This window comes from Oncorhynchus mykiss, chromosome 22 (assembly GCF_013265735.2).
Source record: "Oncorhynchus mykiss isolate Arlee chromosome 22, USDA_OmykA_1.1, whole genome shotgun sequence".
Lineage (NCBI taxonomy): Eukaryota > Metazoa > Chordata > Actinopteri > Salmoniformes > Salmonidae > Oncorhynchus > Oncorhynchus mykiss.
This window is the reverse complement of record NC_048586.1, coordinates 36,361,560-36,380,229: the sequence shown is the minus strand read 5'-3', so window position 1 is coordinate 36,380,229 and position 18,670 is coordinate 36,361,560. Positions and strand designations below refer to the sequence as shown.

General features: G+C 41.7%; 1 protein-coding gene and 1 pseudogene across 1 annotated transcript in view; both read right to left on the bottom strand.

Moving 5' to 3' along the window:
- The window catches only part of LOC110501803 (solute carrier family 15 member 2), a 26,714-nt gene extending 25,990 nt beyond the window's left edge, over positions 1-724 (bottom strand). Inside the window, exon 1 of the mRNA XM_036959204.1 lies at positions 405-724. Within this exon, the coding sequence (XP_036815099.1) occupies positions 405-420 (16 nt within the window). The 5' untranslated portion in view covers positions 421-724. The remainder of the gene's footprint in view (positions 1-404) is intronic.
- A 2,669-nt stretch (positions 725-3,393) lies between these two features.
- Positions 3,394-18,128, bottom strand: LOC110502098 (annotated as a pseudogene).
- Between the last annotated feature and the right edge of the window lie 542 nt (positions 18,129-18,670).

The following is an 18,670-nucleotide window of genomic DNA, read 5'->3' as shown; positions in this document are numbered from 1 at the left end:
ATCATCTGTCGGCATTCATAAAATTGTTCAGAAACTTCATGTTTCCATCACAGCTGTCATTATGGTATCACTTTACTTGCATAAAAACTGTGGATGGAAACGTGGTTACTGAAGGCAAAATGTCAACCACTACACATACAGTATTTCAGCATTTCTAGAAACCGAGCACATATGTTAGCAATTTGCCTAGATCCATCCTGTGAAAACATTGAATGCATACATCATTATCACGACAGTCTGAAAGTTGCAGACAGTGCTATCAAACGCGTAATTTGTGTCAATTGTCACAACTATTGATAACGTTTGTGCATAAAACGCTTTCCTTCAATAATCCACCGCCCATGCATCCAATAAAAAACATATTCCGAAAACTGTATTTTTCCAAAAGTCTATGCACGCATTACCCTTTCGTTTCCCCATTTCTCGTGTATTTTCTGAAGTGTTTTTGGCACTAGCGTCGCATCGGTCGGTGAACTTCTTGACGTGCGTCCAAGTCCGTCCCTCTCTTGTCTGTCTGTGACTGTGAGCGCAGCAATGGAAACGCAGCTTTCTTATAACATATGTTTAACCCGTTAGTTAATATTCCACTCCAGATCCATGAATTTTTTACTTAATCTTCAAGGACTTTTCAGTGCAGATCTGATCCTGTCACGAAGTCAATTGAATAGTGGATCTTACTTTACAGAGAGCAGTTGAGTATGGGAACCCGCCTGTGAACCAGACTCTTTGGATTCACAATAGAGTTATTGTTTGGGTTTTTTAACCCGTAAGCCTGGGCGTGGAGTGACTGTTGAAATTAGCCTGAAGTGATCATAACTGTACGTGTTTGCTGATGCAGAGTAGAGTACTTTATGAAGTGGACAATTTCCATGCTTTCTGGTACTTATAATTGGGACAAGTTATGCATTTCTGGGGTTGTTCAAAAAGTGCATTGTTTCTCACTGATTGTACTGTTGTTGAAGTGACTCAAAAACAACTATTCCTACAAAAAAAGTTATCATTAATTTCTTCTTTCATTTCCCGGTTTCCAACATCTGGGAGACAATGAGCCCACTAAAAATCCCAATGCATTGTAAAACTCAGTAGTCTATACAGTAATATTAGCATACAACTATTTCCCAACTAAACCCCTGCCATGCCAATGGGTTGTATTTGTCATGGTCAATAGTCTCCTATTGTAAATAAATGAATGTTTAGCATGTGCACATTATTCTTTTATGTGTTGTGGAGTTCCACCCTGGCGCCAGAGCCCATCTCCTATGCATGGGCACCACAGGCAGTAGAGACACGGACTACATAATTCATCTGGGTTGTTGTGGAATGTGTGTTCTGAATGAAATAGTTAATGAGAGAGAGAGAGAGAGAGAGAGAGCGAGAGATTGAGAGTCACTAAAAGCTGTATGTGTTTTCTAGAGTAATACATGACTCATACTAACATGTGAGTTAAACTATGAATCTAATTCACTATGGCACTATGCCACTTAAAAACGTAATTAAATACTCCTATTAAATTCTGACCATATGACCCATTTAGCACAGTTGCACATATAGGCCAAGTTAAACCTGTAATATGACAAAAAATCTGGCCTGCGAGTTCAATATGGAACCACTTCCAAAGGGGTTATTATCAGTTTCAAACATTGGTTGTTATCTGAACATAGTTTTGTGCCAACTGAATGACTGCATCTATATTATTCAGGTGTGTAAAGCACTTAATTAAAAATACTTTAAAGTACTACTTAAGTAGTTTATTGGGGTATCTGTACTTAACTATTTATATTTTTGACAACTTTTACTTTACTTCATTCCGAAATAAAATAATGTACTTTTTAATCCATACATTTTCCCTGACACCGAAAAGTACTCGTTACATTTTGAATGCTTAGCAGGACAGGAAAAGGGTACAATGCACATGCTTATCAAGAGAACATCCCTGGTCATCCCTACTGCCTCTGATCTGGCAGACTCAATAAACACATATGCTTCGGTTGTAAATGATGTCAGAGTGTTGAAGTGTGCCTTGGCTTTCTGTAAATAAATAAAAAACAAGAAAATGGTGCCATTTGGTTTGCTTAATATAAGACATTTGAAATGATTTGTACTTTTACTTTTACTTACTTTTGATACTTAAGTATATTTTAGCAATTACATTTACTTTTGATACTTAAGTATATTTAAAACCAAATACTTTTACTCAAGTAGTATTTTACTGGGTGATTTTCACTTTTACTTGAGTCATTTTTTATTTATTAAGGTATCTTTACTTTTACTCAAGTATGACAATTGGGTAATTTTTCCACCACTGTAACTAAAAGACGCAGCCCACTGGGTACACACTGGTTGAATCAACACTGTTTCCACGTCATTTAAATGAAATGGCGTTGAACCAACGCGGAATAGATGTTGAATTGACGTCTGTGCCAAGTGGGAAACAGATCTGATAGTGATATTCCTTATTATCACACTTATTATCTAATGACTTTAAATAACCTCTCTGAATCCACAATACTGACTTGGAAAGGGCATTTTATGTCACAATTAACTCCAAATCATGCCAGAAAGAATGATTATCTAGGGATGGGGAGGAGTCATATCAAACTATACTATGAAAACTTGAATAACCAGACTTTTACTGAATATATTTTGTGATCAAATACTGTTCGGTATGCCTAAGACTTTTATCCACTGCTTGAATAATTAAAGTTGCCATGGTTGGTGGAGAAAATCCTGTTGGTTTTCAATACTGAATTTATAACATTAACAACATATATTTTTAGGTAATTATCATCTATAATAGTATGTGCATATGTGTCATTTTAACATAAAATGCATGTTAAAATCACATAACTTAAAGAAATAAAATAAAATGACACTGCGTTTGTTAGTGACAAAGAGTAAATAGCCTCAACTGGAGCAGTTAAAATAAACCTATTTACACAAATACATGTTAAACTAATGACATCAAATGGTCAGCAACAGGGTCTCACTGAGGTCTCGCTGTGTTGTGGTCATGATGTTACACATTTGTGGGTCACTTGTTAATGACAGGGATGGAACTTAAGGATTTTGGGCAGTGGCCAGCCTGACTAGTAGACCACAATATTTACTAGCCCAGGTCCAAAATATGTGCCATGCGATACTTGAAAAAGGCCAGATTTCACTAGCCGTCGGGTTAGACAGGCACATTTTCTACTAGCCCCGTCTGAAAGGTACTATCCTCGGGCTAGCAGGCTAGCTTAATGTTCATCGCTGTCTTTTAAGGTATGGGAAAGTTAAGTGAGGTAAAGTACACCATCCGTAAAGTAGTGCTTGGTGACAGAAAGATGTACACCGTGTGAATACTAATGTGGTTCATAAGGAAACTCCTTCTACTGCCATTGGTTCCTCCTGCTGCTAGACTGTCCTATCAATAAACTGCAGGTTGACTGGGGTAGCAGGGACCAGAAGGGTTTTTGTGATTGGCTTGACTGTGGCTCCGGTAGGGTCAGTGCGTATTTCATAGTGTTTTATCAACTGTGAGGATAGAGGAGAACACATTGATTATATTATGTTATTGTCCTAGTCTGGTAGAATGTCAGCTCTCCACATGTTAAATGAAAAGAGATATAAAGAATAGATACAAGGTAGAAAAACAACAACCCATGAATAGTACAATTACATAGAAATATGAGCTTTCCTAGTGGGACAATCAATGGCAGTGATTAATCACGATTTGTTCCGGATTTTTCTGGAACCTGACTTGCCGTGGCTGTTGATACGGAGATTTCTGCGCATGTGCAGGATTTTATTTTCTAAGTAGCTGCTGCTTCCCCCTCCTTGACATGTAGAGGGAATCTTCATATTGTAGGCTATACTAAAGATATGGTAGACACATTTGAACTATGCATTCCATACTGTACCTCAAGCGTGACTTCATGTAATTTTTTCAGGAGGGGTGTTGAGCAACATCAAATCAAATGTTATTTGGCATATGCGCCGAATACAACAGTGAAATGCTTACTTACAAGCCCTTAACAAACGATGCAGTTTGAAGAAAAATACGTGTTAAGAAAGTATTTATTAAAATAAACTGAAGTTTAAAACAATATGATAAAAAAATCTAATAAAAAATAATTAAAGAGCAACAATAAAATAACATCAATGAGGCTATTTACAGGTGGTACCGGTACAGAGTCAATGTGCTATATACGTTCCAAGATCTTGAGAGGAACGTATATCTTCCTCAACGAGGACTATCCTGAAGCTGTGCGCCAGAAGAGGAAAGAACTGATCCCAGCCATGAAAGCTGCCCGAGAGCGTGGGGACATTGCTTACATCCGCTATGACAGGCTCATTGTCCACCCTCCCTCCCAGAAGCCTGGAAGGGATGAGAGAGCCAAGCCTATGGGTTCATAGCTTCAACCCGCATCACACACACACCAATTGATTAATGGAGTGCTGAATGTATATTTTTTTCTCTTGCTTTGTCTGCTCTTTTCAGTATTATGTCTATCTCTGATAAGCTACCCAGGAAAGGGCTGAAAACAGCCCATATTAATATGTGTATCCTTAGAAATAAGGTTTGTGAAATCAATAACTTGCTAACATCAGATAACATTCATATATTAGCCATTTCTGAGACTCACTTAGATAATTAATTTGATGATACACCAGTAGCAATACAAGGACATAACATCTATAGAAGATGCAGAAATGCTTATGGGGGAGGTGTTGCCTTTTGGGGTGTTGCTATATTCTATCTACATTTGCATACACTGTTCATAGATTTTTCTATTGTGTTATTGACTGTTTGTTTGCTTATTCCATGTGTAACGCTGTGTTGTTGTTTTTGTCGCACTGCTTTGCTTTATCTTGGCCAGGTCGCAGTTGTAAATGAGAACTTGTTCTCAACTGGCCTACCTGGTTAAATACAGGTGGGAAAAATAAAAAATAAAAGGCCACCAAGTGCTAACAGTCAGTATGTAAATAATATGTGTGAAATGCTTGATAGTGTATGTGATGTAAACAGAGAGGTCTACTTTCTTGAGGACCTGAATATTGACTGGTTTTCATCAAGCTGTCCGCTCAAGAAGCTTCTTACTGTAACCAATGCCTGTAATCTGGTTCAGGTTATTAATCAACCTGCCAGGCTATTTACAAACACTACAGGAACAAGATCTTCCACATGTATCGATCACATCTTTACTAATACTGTAGAACTTTGTTCTAAAGCTGTATCCATATCCATTGGATGCAGTGATCACAATATAGTGGCTATATCCAGGAAAGCCAAAGTTCCAAGAGCTGGGCCTAAAATAGTGTATAAGATACAAAAGATTTTGCTGATACTCTTACGTAGATGATGTAAACAATATTTGTTGGTCTGATGTGATTAATAAGGAGTATCCAGAAGCTGCACTAGATTCATTTATGAAATTGCTTTGTCCAATTATTGATAAACATGCACCTGTTAAGAAACTGACTGTCACGATCGTTGTAAGAAGTGGACCAAAGCGCAGCGTGGTGTGAATGCATCATTTTAATGGATGACGAAAAACACGAAGTAAACTGAACAAACTAACAAAAACAACAAACGAACGTGACTGCTAACATGCAACTAGACATAGACAAACTAGACATACAACATAGAATGCCCACTCCTATCACACCCTGACCAAACAAAACATAGAAACAACAACGCAAATCATGGTCAGAGTGTGACACTGACTGTTAGAACTGTTAAGGCTCTGTGGATTGATGAGGAATTGAAAAACTGTATGGTTGAAAGAGATGGGCAAAAGGAGTGGCTAATAAGTCTGGCTGCACATCTGACTGGTTGACTTACTGCAAATTGAGAAATTGTGTGACTAAACTCAACAAAAAGAAGAAGAAACTGTATTATGAAGCCGAATTCAATGAAAGAAAGAATGATCAAAAAAAAAATGGAGTACTTTAAATGAAATTATGCAAAACATACAAACATACAAAACCATTTGATGTTGCTAATTATTTTTATGATTACTTCATTGGCAAAGTGAGCAAACTTAGGCAGGATATGCCAACAATGAAGAGTGAGCAATTGTATGCATGTATAAAAAAAAAAATAATGAAAGAAAAGCAGTGAATTTTGAAAGTTAGTGTGGGAGGTGGAAAATGTATTGTTATTGATCAATAATGACAAACCTCCTGGCATTGACAATGTGTAACTCTGTGTTGTTTGTGTCGACTGCTTTGCTTTATCTTGGCCAGGTAGCAGTTGTAAATAAGAACTTGTTCTCAACTGGCCTACCTGGTTAAATAAAGGTGAAATAAAAACAGAATAAATATAAGGTCTGAGAAAATGTGTGTGGGGTAGTGTCTGGAACCATGGTATGTCATCTCTGATGTTGCGCCTATCCTGGGGTAGTGTATGACCTAGAGGCTCACTCCTCAGTGAGTTTGTCCAGGAGAGGGGTCAAGAAGGGGTCTTTCTTGAGATGGGAGTATCTGGAGTTGACAATTGATTTATGCCATAGAATGCATTGGTGTTTCTGTGCTATGAAGTACCAGGAACGAGGTCGGAGCATCATCTTAGGGGCCAGACTGAACAATAAGAACAGTCTTCATGGCAAATATTATCTGGCTGCGGGAGACTCCTTTCTCATATATCAAGTTTCACCTTGTGACCCATTCCATACATCTGCTGTTTGTCATGAAGACTAAAAGGGCGTATTTTTTCTATAAGATATTTTTGTATGTCAGAGCTACTCGCCGCAACACTTGGAAGTGTTGAGCCGACCGGCCTCATCATTATAGAAGCAATTGCTTTATGCTTTCCTTATTAATACGTTTTGAATAAAGTAATATCCTGATTGGTGATTGACCTCGTCTCTCCTCACTGTTGATTAGAATTTCCGCCACACTGATCTTGTCTATTGACGTTCTGTATTATGTTTCATGTTGTGTGGACCCCAGGAATAGCTGCTCGTTTTGCAACAGCTAATGTGGATCCTAATAAAACAGCTTTGCCCTCGCACATTTGGTAAGTCGAGGTAATATGTACAGTACCAGTCCAAAAAAATTGGACACACCTACTTATTCAAGGATTCATCTTTATTTTTACTATTTTCTACATTGTAGAATAATAGTGAAGACATCAAAACTCTGAAATAATACATGGAATCATGTAGTAACCAAAAACGTGTTAAACAAATCAAAATATATTTTAAAATCTTCAAAGTAGCCACCCTTTGCCTTGATAACAGCTTTGCACACTCCTGGCACTCAACAAGCCTCACCTGGAATTCTTTTCCAACAGTCTTGAAGGAGTTCCCACATATGCTGAGCACCTGTTGGCTGCTTTTCCCCACACCCTGCGGTCCAACTCATCCCAAACCATCCTAATTTGGTTGAGGTCGGGTGATTGTGGAGGCCAGGTCATCTGAAGCAGCACTTAATCACTTTTATTGGTCAAATATTTTTTTACAAAGCATGGAGGTGTGTTGGATCATTGTCCTATTGAAAAACACATGATCGTCCCACTAAGCCCAAACCAGACGGGATGGCCTATCGCAGCAGAATGCGGTGTTTGCCATGCTGGTTAAGTGTGCCTTGAATTCTAAATAAATCACTGAAATTGTCACGAACAAAGCACCCCCACACATCCTCCTCCATGCGGGAACCACACGTGCAGAGATCATGTTCACCTACTCTGCGTCTCACAAAGACACAGCGGTTGGAACCAAAAATTTGGACCATCAATTCGACCATGAAGGCCTGAGTCACGCAGTCTCCTCTGAACAGTTGATGTTGAGATGTGTCTGTTACTTGAACTCTGTGATGCATTTATTTGGGCTGCAATTTCTGAGGCTGGTAACTCTAATGAACTTATTCTCTGCAGCAGAGGAAACAGGGGGTTGTCCTTTCCTGTCCTCATGAGAGCCAGTTTCATCATAGTCCTTGTCATGTCTTAAAATAATGATTGACTGTCGTTTCGCTTTGCTTATTTGAGCTGTTACCAAAATATGGACCTATTTTACCAAATAGGGCCATTTTCTGTATACCACCCGTACCTTGTCACAACACAACTGATTGTATAAGGGCACAGGGCGAGACCCAGATGCAGATGGTTCGAGCCTCTGATATTTATTAGTATCCAAGGGGCAAGCAAGAGAATGATTGCGGCCATGATTGCGGCCAGGCAAAAAGATCATAACAAGGTCAGAGTCCAGGAGGTACAGAGTGGCAGGCAGGCACGAGGTCAGGGCAGGCAGTATGGTCTGGCAGGCGGGTTCAGAGTCAGGGCAGGCAAGGGTCAAAACCAGAGGACTAGCAAAAGAGAGAAAATAAAAAGCAGGAGCACGGGGAAAACCACGCTGGTTGACTTGATGAGACGAACTGGCACAGAGAGACAGGGAACACAAATAAATACACCAGGGAAAATAAGTGACACCTGGAGGGGTGTATTAAGGAGGAACGAAATTACACAAATTAACTTTTAACAAGGCACACCTGAAGCTGGTTGAGAGAATGCCAAGAGTGTGCAAAGCTGTCAAAGGCAAAGGGTGGCAATTTAAAGATTCTCAAATATATTTTGATTTGTTTAACACTTTTGGTAACTACATGATTCCATGTGTTATTTCATAGTGAAGACATCAAAACTATGATTCTCCAACGTGTAGGAATCCCAACTTTTGACTGGTACTGTAAATGTAGGTAGAGGGAAATCGACTAGTCATAGATAAACAGAGAAGCAGCAGCGTAAAAATGGGAGGAGTCAATGCAAAGATATTCAGCTATCGTGTTCTAAACAAAAGACATGCTCAACATGTTTGTACTTTGTCTGTTGTAACAGTATATTTAGGCAAACATAAACACAAGCAAGACATACAGGCAGTCAAAATAGCAATTATTTCCTCATTATCATTGCAAACATTGGCTAGTTCTTTTTTTCAGCAACTCCTCGCGCAACATAACAATGAATATTATCACAACTAGTAGGCAGTAGTTGACAAACCACATAAGGAATAATAGTGCAGCCTACTGCAAAATGAACTCATCCAGACTCTGGTTACCTGTCCGGATGCTAGAGCTACCTAGAACTTTCGGCTGCCCAGAGGTGGAACAGTTAGGTAGCCTACTCATGCGGTACTAGTTACATCATTTGTACAGGAACTCTGACTAGTGGCTACAATATGACAGCAACTATAAAGATGTGTACATCACAAAACGCTAATTGTTTTTGCGCCTATGCAATGTGTAGGGACTGTCCTGGTTGTGCAACTGCAATAACCGTTACAACAGACAGAAGGTTGTATAACCTTCAATTAATATTTTTGGGGATGTCATTCAAATCGCTACAGGGTTTATCAACTGTTCAGAAATATGAGGCAGAGATCAGCTACAGCAACATGGTTCAGAAGAGAGTGAATAAAGTGAGAAAGGTAAACGGATGGGGAGTGCGAGAAGTAACTACATAGCGTGTATAACATGCCCAGAGCTTTGAGAAAGAGGTTTCTAGAGGGGAGGGTCCACAACCAGCTGAACCTGATTATATTAGAGTGTTACTACAGACTAGATCAACAATTATAACTAACTCAATGTCTTGAGGCTGCAGCTAAAAAGTAGGTTAAACATGTATAACCTAATGTAGCTTTAACCCATCTGCCCTCTAGAGGCACTGGCAAATGAAATGTGAAAGTCACTGAAGGAAATGTATAAAAGACAGAGGATGCTGTATTGTCTCTTGCACTATCACAGTTGCCTGATCATTTCCAGACGCAGAAAAGCATGTGGTCTGAATCCCAAGCTACTATCACAGTTCTACATGAAACTGTTGAATGAAGGGCATATGCTGTAGGTGTCACATCTGCTCCTGCTGCACCCCCTAGTGGACATCCAGCGTCTCCTTGACCTGCAGCCATTTCCCCCAGTTCTCTCCCTCTCCTTCTCTGTGTGTGTGGTTGGAGACAGTTGTGCTGGAGTCAGCAGTTCCCCACCAGCTGCAACCCCTTCCATAATCAAGACCTCTACAAATAATCAGTTCCGCCACTTCCACTCTGCCAGATCATAATCTCTGTTCGGTCAGTCATGCGTCTAGCTATTCGTTGTCATTTAAGATCCTGTATCCTGCTGTGCCTATTTCCTTGCCTGATGCTGTTTCTCCTCTCACTGCAGTTGCCACTCTGACTCTGGTTCCTGTTCCACATTTCACCACCCTGCTACCCTGTTCTGGATTCAACTGATCATCACTCCCTTGGATTCCCCTCCAGACCCGTTTACCCTGTCCCAACCCAGCTCACTCCAACCTCAGCCTCCACATCTGGTTTCCTACAACTCATCCAAGCGTCCCTGGATCTGCACTTCATCTCTCCCTGCGTTACAATAAATATCTTGGTTCATTCATCCCCGTTTCCTGGTTTGAGTCTGTTCTTGGGTTCCCCTGTGCTGCTCCGCATAACAGTAGGGGTACTATACAACTACAGAGCAGGCCTAGATGTCTTACCCTGGAGAGGATGAGGAACATCTCCAGCTCGGCCAACTTCCTGCCCAGGCAGGCCCGGACCCCGAAACCAAAGGGCACTGAGCCGAAGGGGTGCTGGTTCTCGTCTTTCCCCAGCCCACACGGAGCCAGCGTTCAGGCAGGAAGACTTGGGGCTCCGGGAACCCTGCCTGGTCATAGGACACAACATAGTGACACAGGTGGAACAAGTCTGGGATGGAAAGGAAGGAGGAGAGAGATGAAGCCCCTTGAATTGAGATAGAGGGAAAGGACAGGAGAGGGAGAACAGCCAAATACATCTGCTCTAACTCTGATCAGTGGTATACTGTTTGGTGTGAGCAATATCAACAAACCAAAAGTCTACCTTGGATTTTAATGAATTAAAATACTGAAGTTAAGGGCGAAAGGTAATATATATCTCTGGATATACAAGTGTGATTGTATCTCCACACACAGGATGAAAATAAAAGTACTTTAGTTTACCAATAGAAAACATTTCCAACAGTACAATATGGTAGAAGTGTAAGTCACATTTTTCGGTTAGAGGTGCTCCCCCACAACTATGTCATTTTCCACATTGATGCGCGTGTTTCCTGGTACTCCTGGGTACATCCTGGAGAGTATAGAAGAGTCACGAGGGGTAGAGAGGAAAGGATTGGCTCCATTTGACTAATTAAGAATAAATTATAGGCACATTGACGTACACTGCACGTCACAATACATAACTCATTATGAATATAATAACCCATTATGAATTTTATAATGAGTGAATTTACAGAATGACAGATGACTGACAACTTACTGTAGTGTCTCCCTGACAACAGCCTTGAGCCAGGGCATTCTAATGATGTCATCACTAGTAGGCACCTTGTCCCCTGGGCAGACACTGATCACTTCCTGGTACAGCTTCTCCTAGATCTCTGGCTCCAGGGCCATGTGGTACAGAGACCACGAGATGGTGTTGGATGTCTGTAGCATAGAAATACAATTACAATAGGAATAGGTTGTAGGCTAATAATATTAGTATTATGTTAATTGCGAGGTAATTCTATTTTTATGGTCTGATTAGGGAGGCAGGCACCAATGAGAGACAATGGTACCGATACTGTTATGGTGCTTACTGTAACAGTCTGACGTAGGAAGCTAATGTGGTTATATTGAAAATGTTCACAATCTAAAATAACAAAAAAAACATGTGCCCCAGCAGGCCTTCACCCCTTTCTCCACTACTGTTGCCACCCTGTCACACCCTACTGTGAAACAGCACTTCATAAAACACACACCTCACCGTATCGATCCCAGCCAGCAGTAGCTCAGCGATGGACCCCAGTATCTCAGTGACAGACATCTGTTCACTGACCAGGAGGTGTGTGAGGTACTCTCCCTCCACCGGCTGGCCCAGATGAACCTTCTGCTCAATCTCCTCCATCTTCTGAAGCACCTGCTCCGCCGCTGTATGGGGACAGAGGTCAGAGGTTAACCAGCACAATATAGATGCTTAGGGTGAATCTCAGGTCTTTTCTCAATTCCTTGTGTAGCAGATGGGGATCTGTGAAACCACAGGAGGCTGGTGATGGGAGGATGGCTCATAATAGCTGGAATGGAGTAAATTGAATGTTATCGAACATGTTTGATGTGTCGATACCATTCCATGTATTCCATACCAGCCAGTACCATGAGCCTGTCTCCCCAATTAAGGTGCCACCAGCTGCCTGTGTGTGAAACTCATACCTCAGCCTGAAGTGTCCCCACTTGAGCTGCCTCCCTGACCAAGGCCCTACTCCCCCGATTGCTCAGTTTGGCGGGCAGCCAGCTCTAGGAAGAGTCTTGGTGGTTCCAAATTTCTTCCATTTAAGAATGATGGAGGCCACTGTGTTCTTGGGGACAATCAATGCTGCAGCAATGTTTTGGTACTGACATGCACTTTCAACTGTGGGACCTTATATAGACAGGTGTGTGCCTTTCCAAATAATGTCCAATCAATTCAATTTACCACAGGTAGACTCCAATCAAGTTGTAGAAACATCAAGGAGGATCAATGGAAACAGGATGCACCTGAGCTCAATTTTGAGTCTCATGCACATGAGAAACATGATGTCACATAACATATCATCAACAACTTAAACACATTGCATCATTTTCATATGTGAAACGAGTGAGAGCGTGAGTGCCCTCAAAAAAATCCTACATCCTCCTCATTCACAAGTTTGCAGTAGAGGTTACTTGAGTTCATGGGTATGTGATAATGTGTAATGTTATGTGAAATGTTATTGTGCAGTCTACCTTGTCAATCTTTATTATACTCTTTGAAAAAAGGAACTATCTAGAACCTAAAACGGTTCTTCGGCTGTACCCTTAGAATAATCATTTTAGGTTCCAAGTAGAACCCTTTTGGGTTCCATTTAAAAACCCTTTTAACAGAGGTTTCTACATGGAACCTAAAAAAGTTCTACCTGGAACCAAAAATGGTTCTACCTGGAACCAAAAAGGGTTCTCCTATGGCGACAGCCGAAGAACCATTTTGGAACACTTTTTTCTAAGTGTACATGATAGAGCATGTGATGCCATACAAATGTCTCACTTATTCAGTCATTCACTCATTGACTCACTCACTTGTTAACTCACTCGCCCTCTCATTCACTCACTTGTTCTCTCACTCCCTCACTCACTCATTTACTCACTCACACACTCACTCATTATTTAATTCATTCACTCACCAACTTTGAAGAGGTGATCCCAGACAGCCACAAACTGTTTCCAGAAAGGGAGGTAGGGCCAGGTGGACTTGGGGAAGAGAATGATGATTGGGGAGAGGCGGAACATCTCTCCTACTGAGACGATTCTGTTGCCCTTGACCGATGAACAGACTGACCTTGAACACTCTCACACATATCTGGAAGGGAATTCAAGCGATCAGTCACTCACTATACAATGCTTTATCTAATCAACTACCATGGCTAAAGACCCCTGTGCAATTACTTTAAAGTCTTTTCTCTAACACAATGGTTCTCAATCCTGGTCCTGGGGACCCAAAAGGGGTGCATATTTTTGCCCTAGCACTACACACCTGATTCAAATCGTCAAAGCCTAATGATGAGATTATGATTGAATCAGGTGTGTAGTGCTAGGGCAAAAACTAAAATGTGCTCCCCTTTGCATCCCCAGGACCAGGGTTGAGAACTGTTGCTCTAACATAGTGGTTCCAAAACTTTTTATAGTCCCGTACCCCTTCAAACATTCAACCTCCAGCTGCGTAACCCCTCTAGCACCAGGGTCAGCGCACTCTCAAATGTTGTTTTTTCCAATATTGTAAGCCTGTCATACATTTATTATACATATGAATGAATGTGAGTTTTTGGGAAGTGACATGGGAAGTGACAAAGAGCTCTTATAGGACCAGGGCATAAATAATAATATAATCATAATCAATAATTCTGCTCTTTATTTAGCCATCATACATAACAACGTATTTGTTCATCAGAAATGGTGAATAACTCAGCACAGGTTAATGAGAAGGGTGTGCTTGAAAGGATGCACATAACTCTGCAATGTTGTGTTGTATTGGAGCGAGTCTCAGTCTTAAATCATTTTCCACACATATTCTGTGCCTTCATTTTTAGTTTTCATGCTAGTGAGGGCCGAGAATCCACTCTCACATAGGTAGGTATGTGGTTGAAAAGGTCATCAGTGTCTTAACAGCGCGATTTGCCAAGACAAGAAACTCTGAGCACAGCCCAATCCAGAAATCTAGCATTGTCTTCTGATTAAATTAAATTTTCACAGAACCGCTTCTTGCAATTTCGATGAGGCTCTCTTGTTCAGATATCGGTAAGTAGACTGGAGACAGGGCATGGAAGAGATAACGAATCCAGTTGTTTGTGTCATCCGTTTCAGGAAAGTACCTGCGTACTTATAGGTGCTTCACTATATCACATTTGACATTGTCCGTAAGCTTGAGTTCATTTGCACACATAAAAATCATACAATGATGGAAAGACCTGTGTGTTGTCCTTGTTAATTAAGGCAGACAGAAAAGAGCTCCAACTTCTTAATCATAGCCTCAATTTTGTCACGCTCATTGTATTTGTATTTAAATCAAATCAAATCAAATTTTATTTGTCACATACACATGGTTAGCAGATGTTAATGCGAGTGTAGCGAAATGCTTGTGCTTTTAGTTCCGACAATGCAGTAATAACCAACAAGTAATCTAGCTAACAATTCCAAAACTACTGTCTTGTACACAGTGTAAGGGGATAAAGAATATGTACATAAGGATATATGAATGAGTGATGGTACAGAGCAGCATAGGCAAGATACAGTAGATGGTATCGAGTACAGTATGTACAAATGAGATGAGTATGTAAACAAAGTGGCATAGTTTAAAGTGGCTAGTGATACATGTATTACATAAGGATACAGTCGATGATATAGAGTACAGTATATACGTATGCATATGAGATGAATAATGTAGGGTAAGTAACATTATATAAGGTAGCATTGTTTAAAGTGGCTAGTGATATATTTACATCATTTCCCATCAATTCCCATTATTAAAGTGGCTGGAGTTGAGTCAGTGTCAGTGTGTTGGCAGCAGCCACTCAGTGTTAGTGGTGGCTGTTTAACAGTCTGATGGCCTTGAGATAGAAGCTGTTTTTCAGTCTCTCGGTCCCAGCTTTGATGCACCTGTACTGACCTTGCCTTCTGGATGATAGCGGGGTGAACAGGCAGTGGCTCGGGTGGTTGATGTCCTTGATGATCTTTATGGCCTTCCTGTGACATCGGGTGGTGTAGGTGTCCTGGAGGGCAGGTAGTTTGCCCCCGGTGATGCGTTGTGCAGACCTCACTACCCTCTGGAGAGCCTTACGGTTGAGGGCGGTGCAGTTGCCATACCAGGCGGTGATACAGCCCGCCAGGATGCTCTCGATTGTGCATCTGTAGAAGTTTGTGAGTGCTTTTGGTGACAAGCCGAATTTCTTCAGCCTCCTGAGGTTGAAGAGGCGCTGCTGCGCCTTCTTCACGATGCTGTCTGTGTGAGTGGACCAATTCAGTTTGTCTGTGATGTGTATGCCGAGGAACTTAAAACTTGCTACCCTCTCCACTACTGTTCCATCGATGTGGATAGGGGGGTGTTCCCTCTGCTGTTTCCTGAAGTCCACAATCATCTCCTTAGTTTTGTTGACGTTGAGTGTGAGGTTATTTTCCTGACATCACACTCCGAGGGCCCTCACCTCCTCCCTGTAGGCCGTCTCGTCGTTGTTGGTAATCAAGCCTACCACTGTTGTGTCGTCCGCAAACTTGATGATTGAGTTGGAGGCGTGCGTGGCCACGCAGTCGTGGGTGAACAGGGAGTACAGGAGAGGGCTCAGAACGCACCCTTGTGGGGCCCCAGTGTTGAGGATCAGCGGGGAGGAGATGTTGTTGCCTACCCTCACCACCTGGGGGCGGCCCGTCAGGAAGTCCAGTACCCAGTTGCACAGGGCGGGGTCGAGACCCAGGGTCTCGAGCTTGATGACGAGCTTGGAGGGTACTATGGTGTTGAATGCCAAGCTGTAGTCGATGAACAGCATTCTCACATAGGTATTCCTCTTGTCCAGATGGGTTAGGGCAGTGTGCAGTGTGGTTGAGATTGCATCGTCTGTGGACCTATTTGGGCGGTAAGCAAATTGGAGTGGGTCTAGGGTGTCAGGTAGGGTGGAGGTGATATGGTCCTTGACTAGTCTCTCAAAGCACTTCATGATGACGGAAGTGAGTGCTACGGGGCGGTAGTCGTTTAGCTCAGTTACCTTAGCTTTCTTGGGAACAGGAACAATGGTGGCCCTGGTGGGAACAGCAGACTGGTGGGAACAGCAGACTGGTATAGGGATTGATTGAATATGTCCGTAAACACACCGGCCAGCTGGTCTGCGCATGCTCTGAGGGCGCGGCTGGGGATGCCGTCTGGGCCTGCAGCCTTGCGAGGGTTAACACGTTTAAATGTCTTACTCACCTCGGCTGCAGTGAAGGAGAAACCGCATGTTTTCGTTGCAGGCCGTGTCAGTGGCACTGTATTGTCCTCAAAGCGGGCAAAAAAGTTATTTAGTCTGCCTGGGAGCAGGACATCCTGGTCCGTGACTGGGCTGGATTTCTTCCTGTAGTCCGTGATTGACTGTAGACCCTGCCACATGCCTCTTGTGTCTGAGCCGTTGAATTGAGATTCTACTTTGTCTCTGTACTGACGCTTAGCTTGTTTGATAGCCTTGCGGAGGGAATAGCTGCACTGTTTGTACTCATGTTACCAGACACCTTGCCCTGATTAAAAGCAGTGGTTCGCGCTTTCAGTTTCACACAAATTTATTTATTATGGATCCCCATACTAAATCCCCTAATAGATCCCCTGCCAAAGCAGCAGCTACTCTTCCTGGGGTCCAGCAAGGTTAAGGCAGTTTATTCAATTTTTTTAAAAACATTACAATACATTCACAGATTTCACAACACACTGTGTGCCCTCAGGCCCCTACTCCACCACTACCACATATCTATAGTACTAAATACATGTGTATGTATAATGCGTGTGCGTGCGTGCGTGCGTGCGTGCGTGCGTGTGTGTGTGTGTGTGCCAATGTTTGTGTTGTTTCACTGTCCCTGCTGTTCCATAAGGTGTTGAATATACAGTGGCAAGAAAATGTTTGGCGTCGGGAGCAACTGCTTGCACGCAAGTTACCACTCCACTATGTCTTCCTGTCATGGCTTTTGCCCCATCAGTACAGACACCAACACATCTTGATCAAGTCCAATTGATGTCACAAAGCTGTCCAGGAGTTAAAAAAATATCCTCTCATGTTGTCCTATTTTCCAATAGTTTGTAGAAGAGGATGTCTTCCTTATTTGACCCCTCATAAACGTAAGGAACATATACCAAGAGCTGTGCCAGGCCTGCCACTTCTGCTGACTCATCCAGCTGTAATGCATATCATTCACTGGCGTGTATGCAAAACAGTAATTGTTTTAAAACATATCCTGCCATGTCACTGATGCGTTGTGAAAAGGTGTTGTTTGATGAAGACATTGTCTGTATCGTTTTTTGGGCCTTTTCCCCCAGGATTGTCCCAGCCATATCCGTGGCAGCAGGAAGAATTAAGTCCTCCACAATAGTATGGGGCTTGCCTGTCCTAGCCACTCGGTAGCTCACCATATAAGACGCTTCTAGCCCCTTCTTATTAACGGTATCTGTTGCTTTTATACATGTCTTACTACTCGAAAGTCGTCTTTATTCTCACTCAAAAAACTTCTGTGGCTTATTTTTCAAATGGTCATGTTTCGTTTCTAAATGTCTGCGCAAGTGTGAACGTTTCCCACGAGAGAGTAACGGTTAATGTGATTGGATGTTCATTATTTGACTAGGCTACCTGTATTTGACATTGTGTTGTTATTTCGCTGAACAAGGCTACTCAGGCGAGAAAAAAACCTCACCCAAATGTATAGCCCCGTTGGAAAATATAAATGTACTGTTTGTTTGAAATTGTGAAGATATATATATTTTTTTAAGTATTAAAGAATAACAAATAAAAAACATGTTTTATTTTTTTTATGTGAATCACCTTTTATTTGGCGTACCCCCGACGGCGTTGGGTGTACCCCAATTTGGGAATACCTGCTCTACAGGAATAACGGAGTCCATCCAAATCATCTTGGCTCCTGGACTCTGTCCACGCATTCCAAGGCTGCGTTGAAACAATGACTTTTCAATGATCCAAGACCAGCTCAGTTAATCCCTACCATTGTAAAAATGAGTCGTCATAATGCTGCATCAAATGTACATGATCTTAGGGGCATTGGCAAACACAATGCAAGTAATTTAATTTATGTACCCCTTTGCACAGAATACATCTGTTTGTCCTACAGCTATTGTATGCGGTAATCATGAGCCTATGAACCAGAGTTACACTGTTAGCACTGAGGCGTTGTGCCCTAGTAGGAAGATCACTTTATGAAGCTCACCCTACACTATCAGCTCCAATATAAATAACATAAGCAAGTCTACCTCTGATAAGCTTCCCAGTATTGTATTAAAAACAACCAAGCAACACAGAAAAGTGCTAAAAAATAGCTCATATTAACATATGCAACCTGAGGAACAAGGTCCATGAAGTCAATAACTTGCTTGTAACAGATGACATTCATTTTCTGACTATCTCTGAAACTCACTTAGATAAGTGGATACAGTAGTAG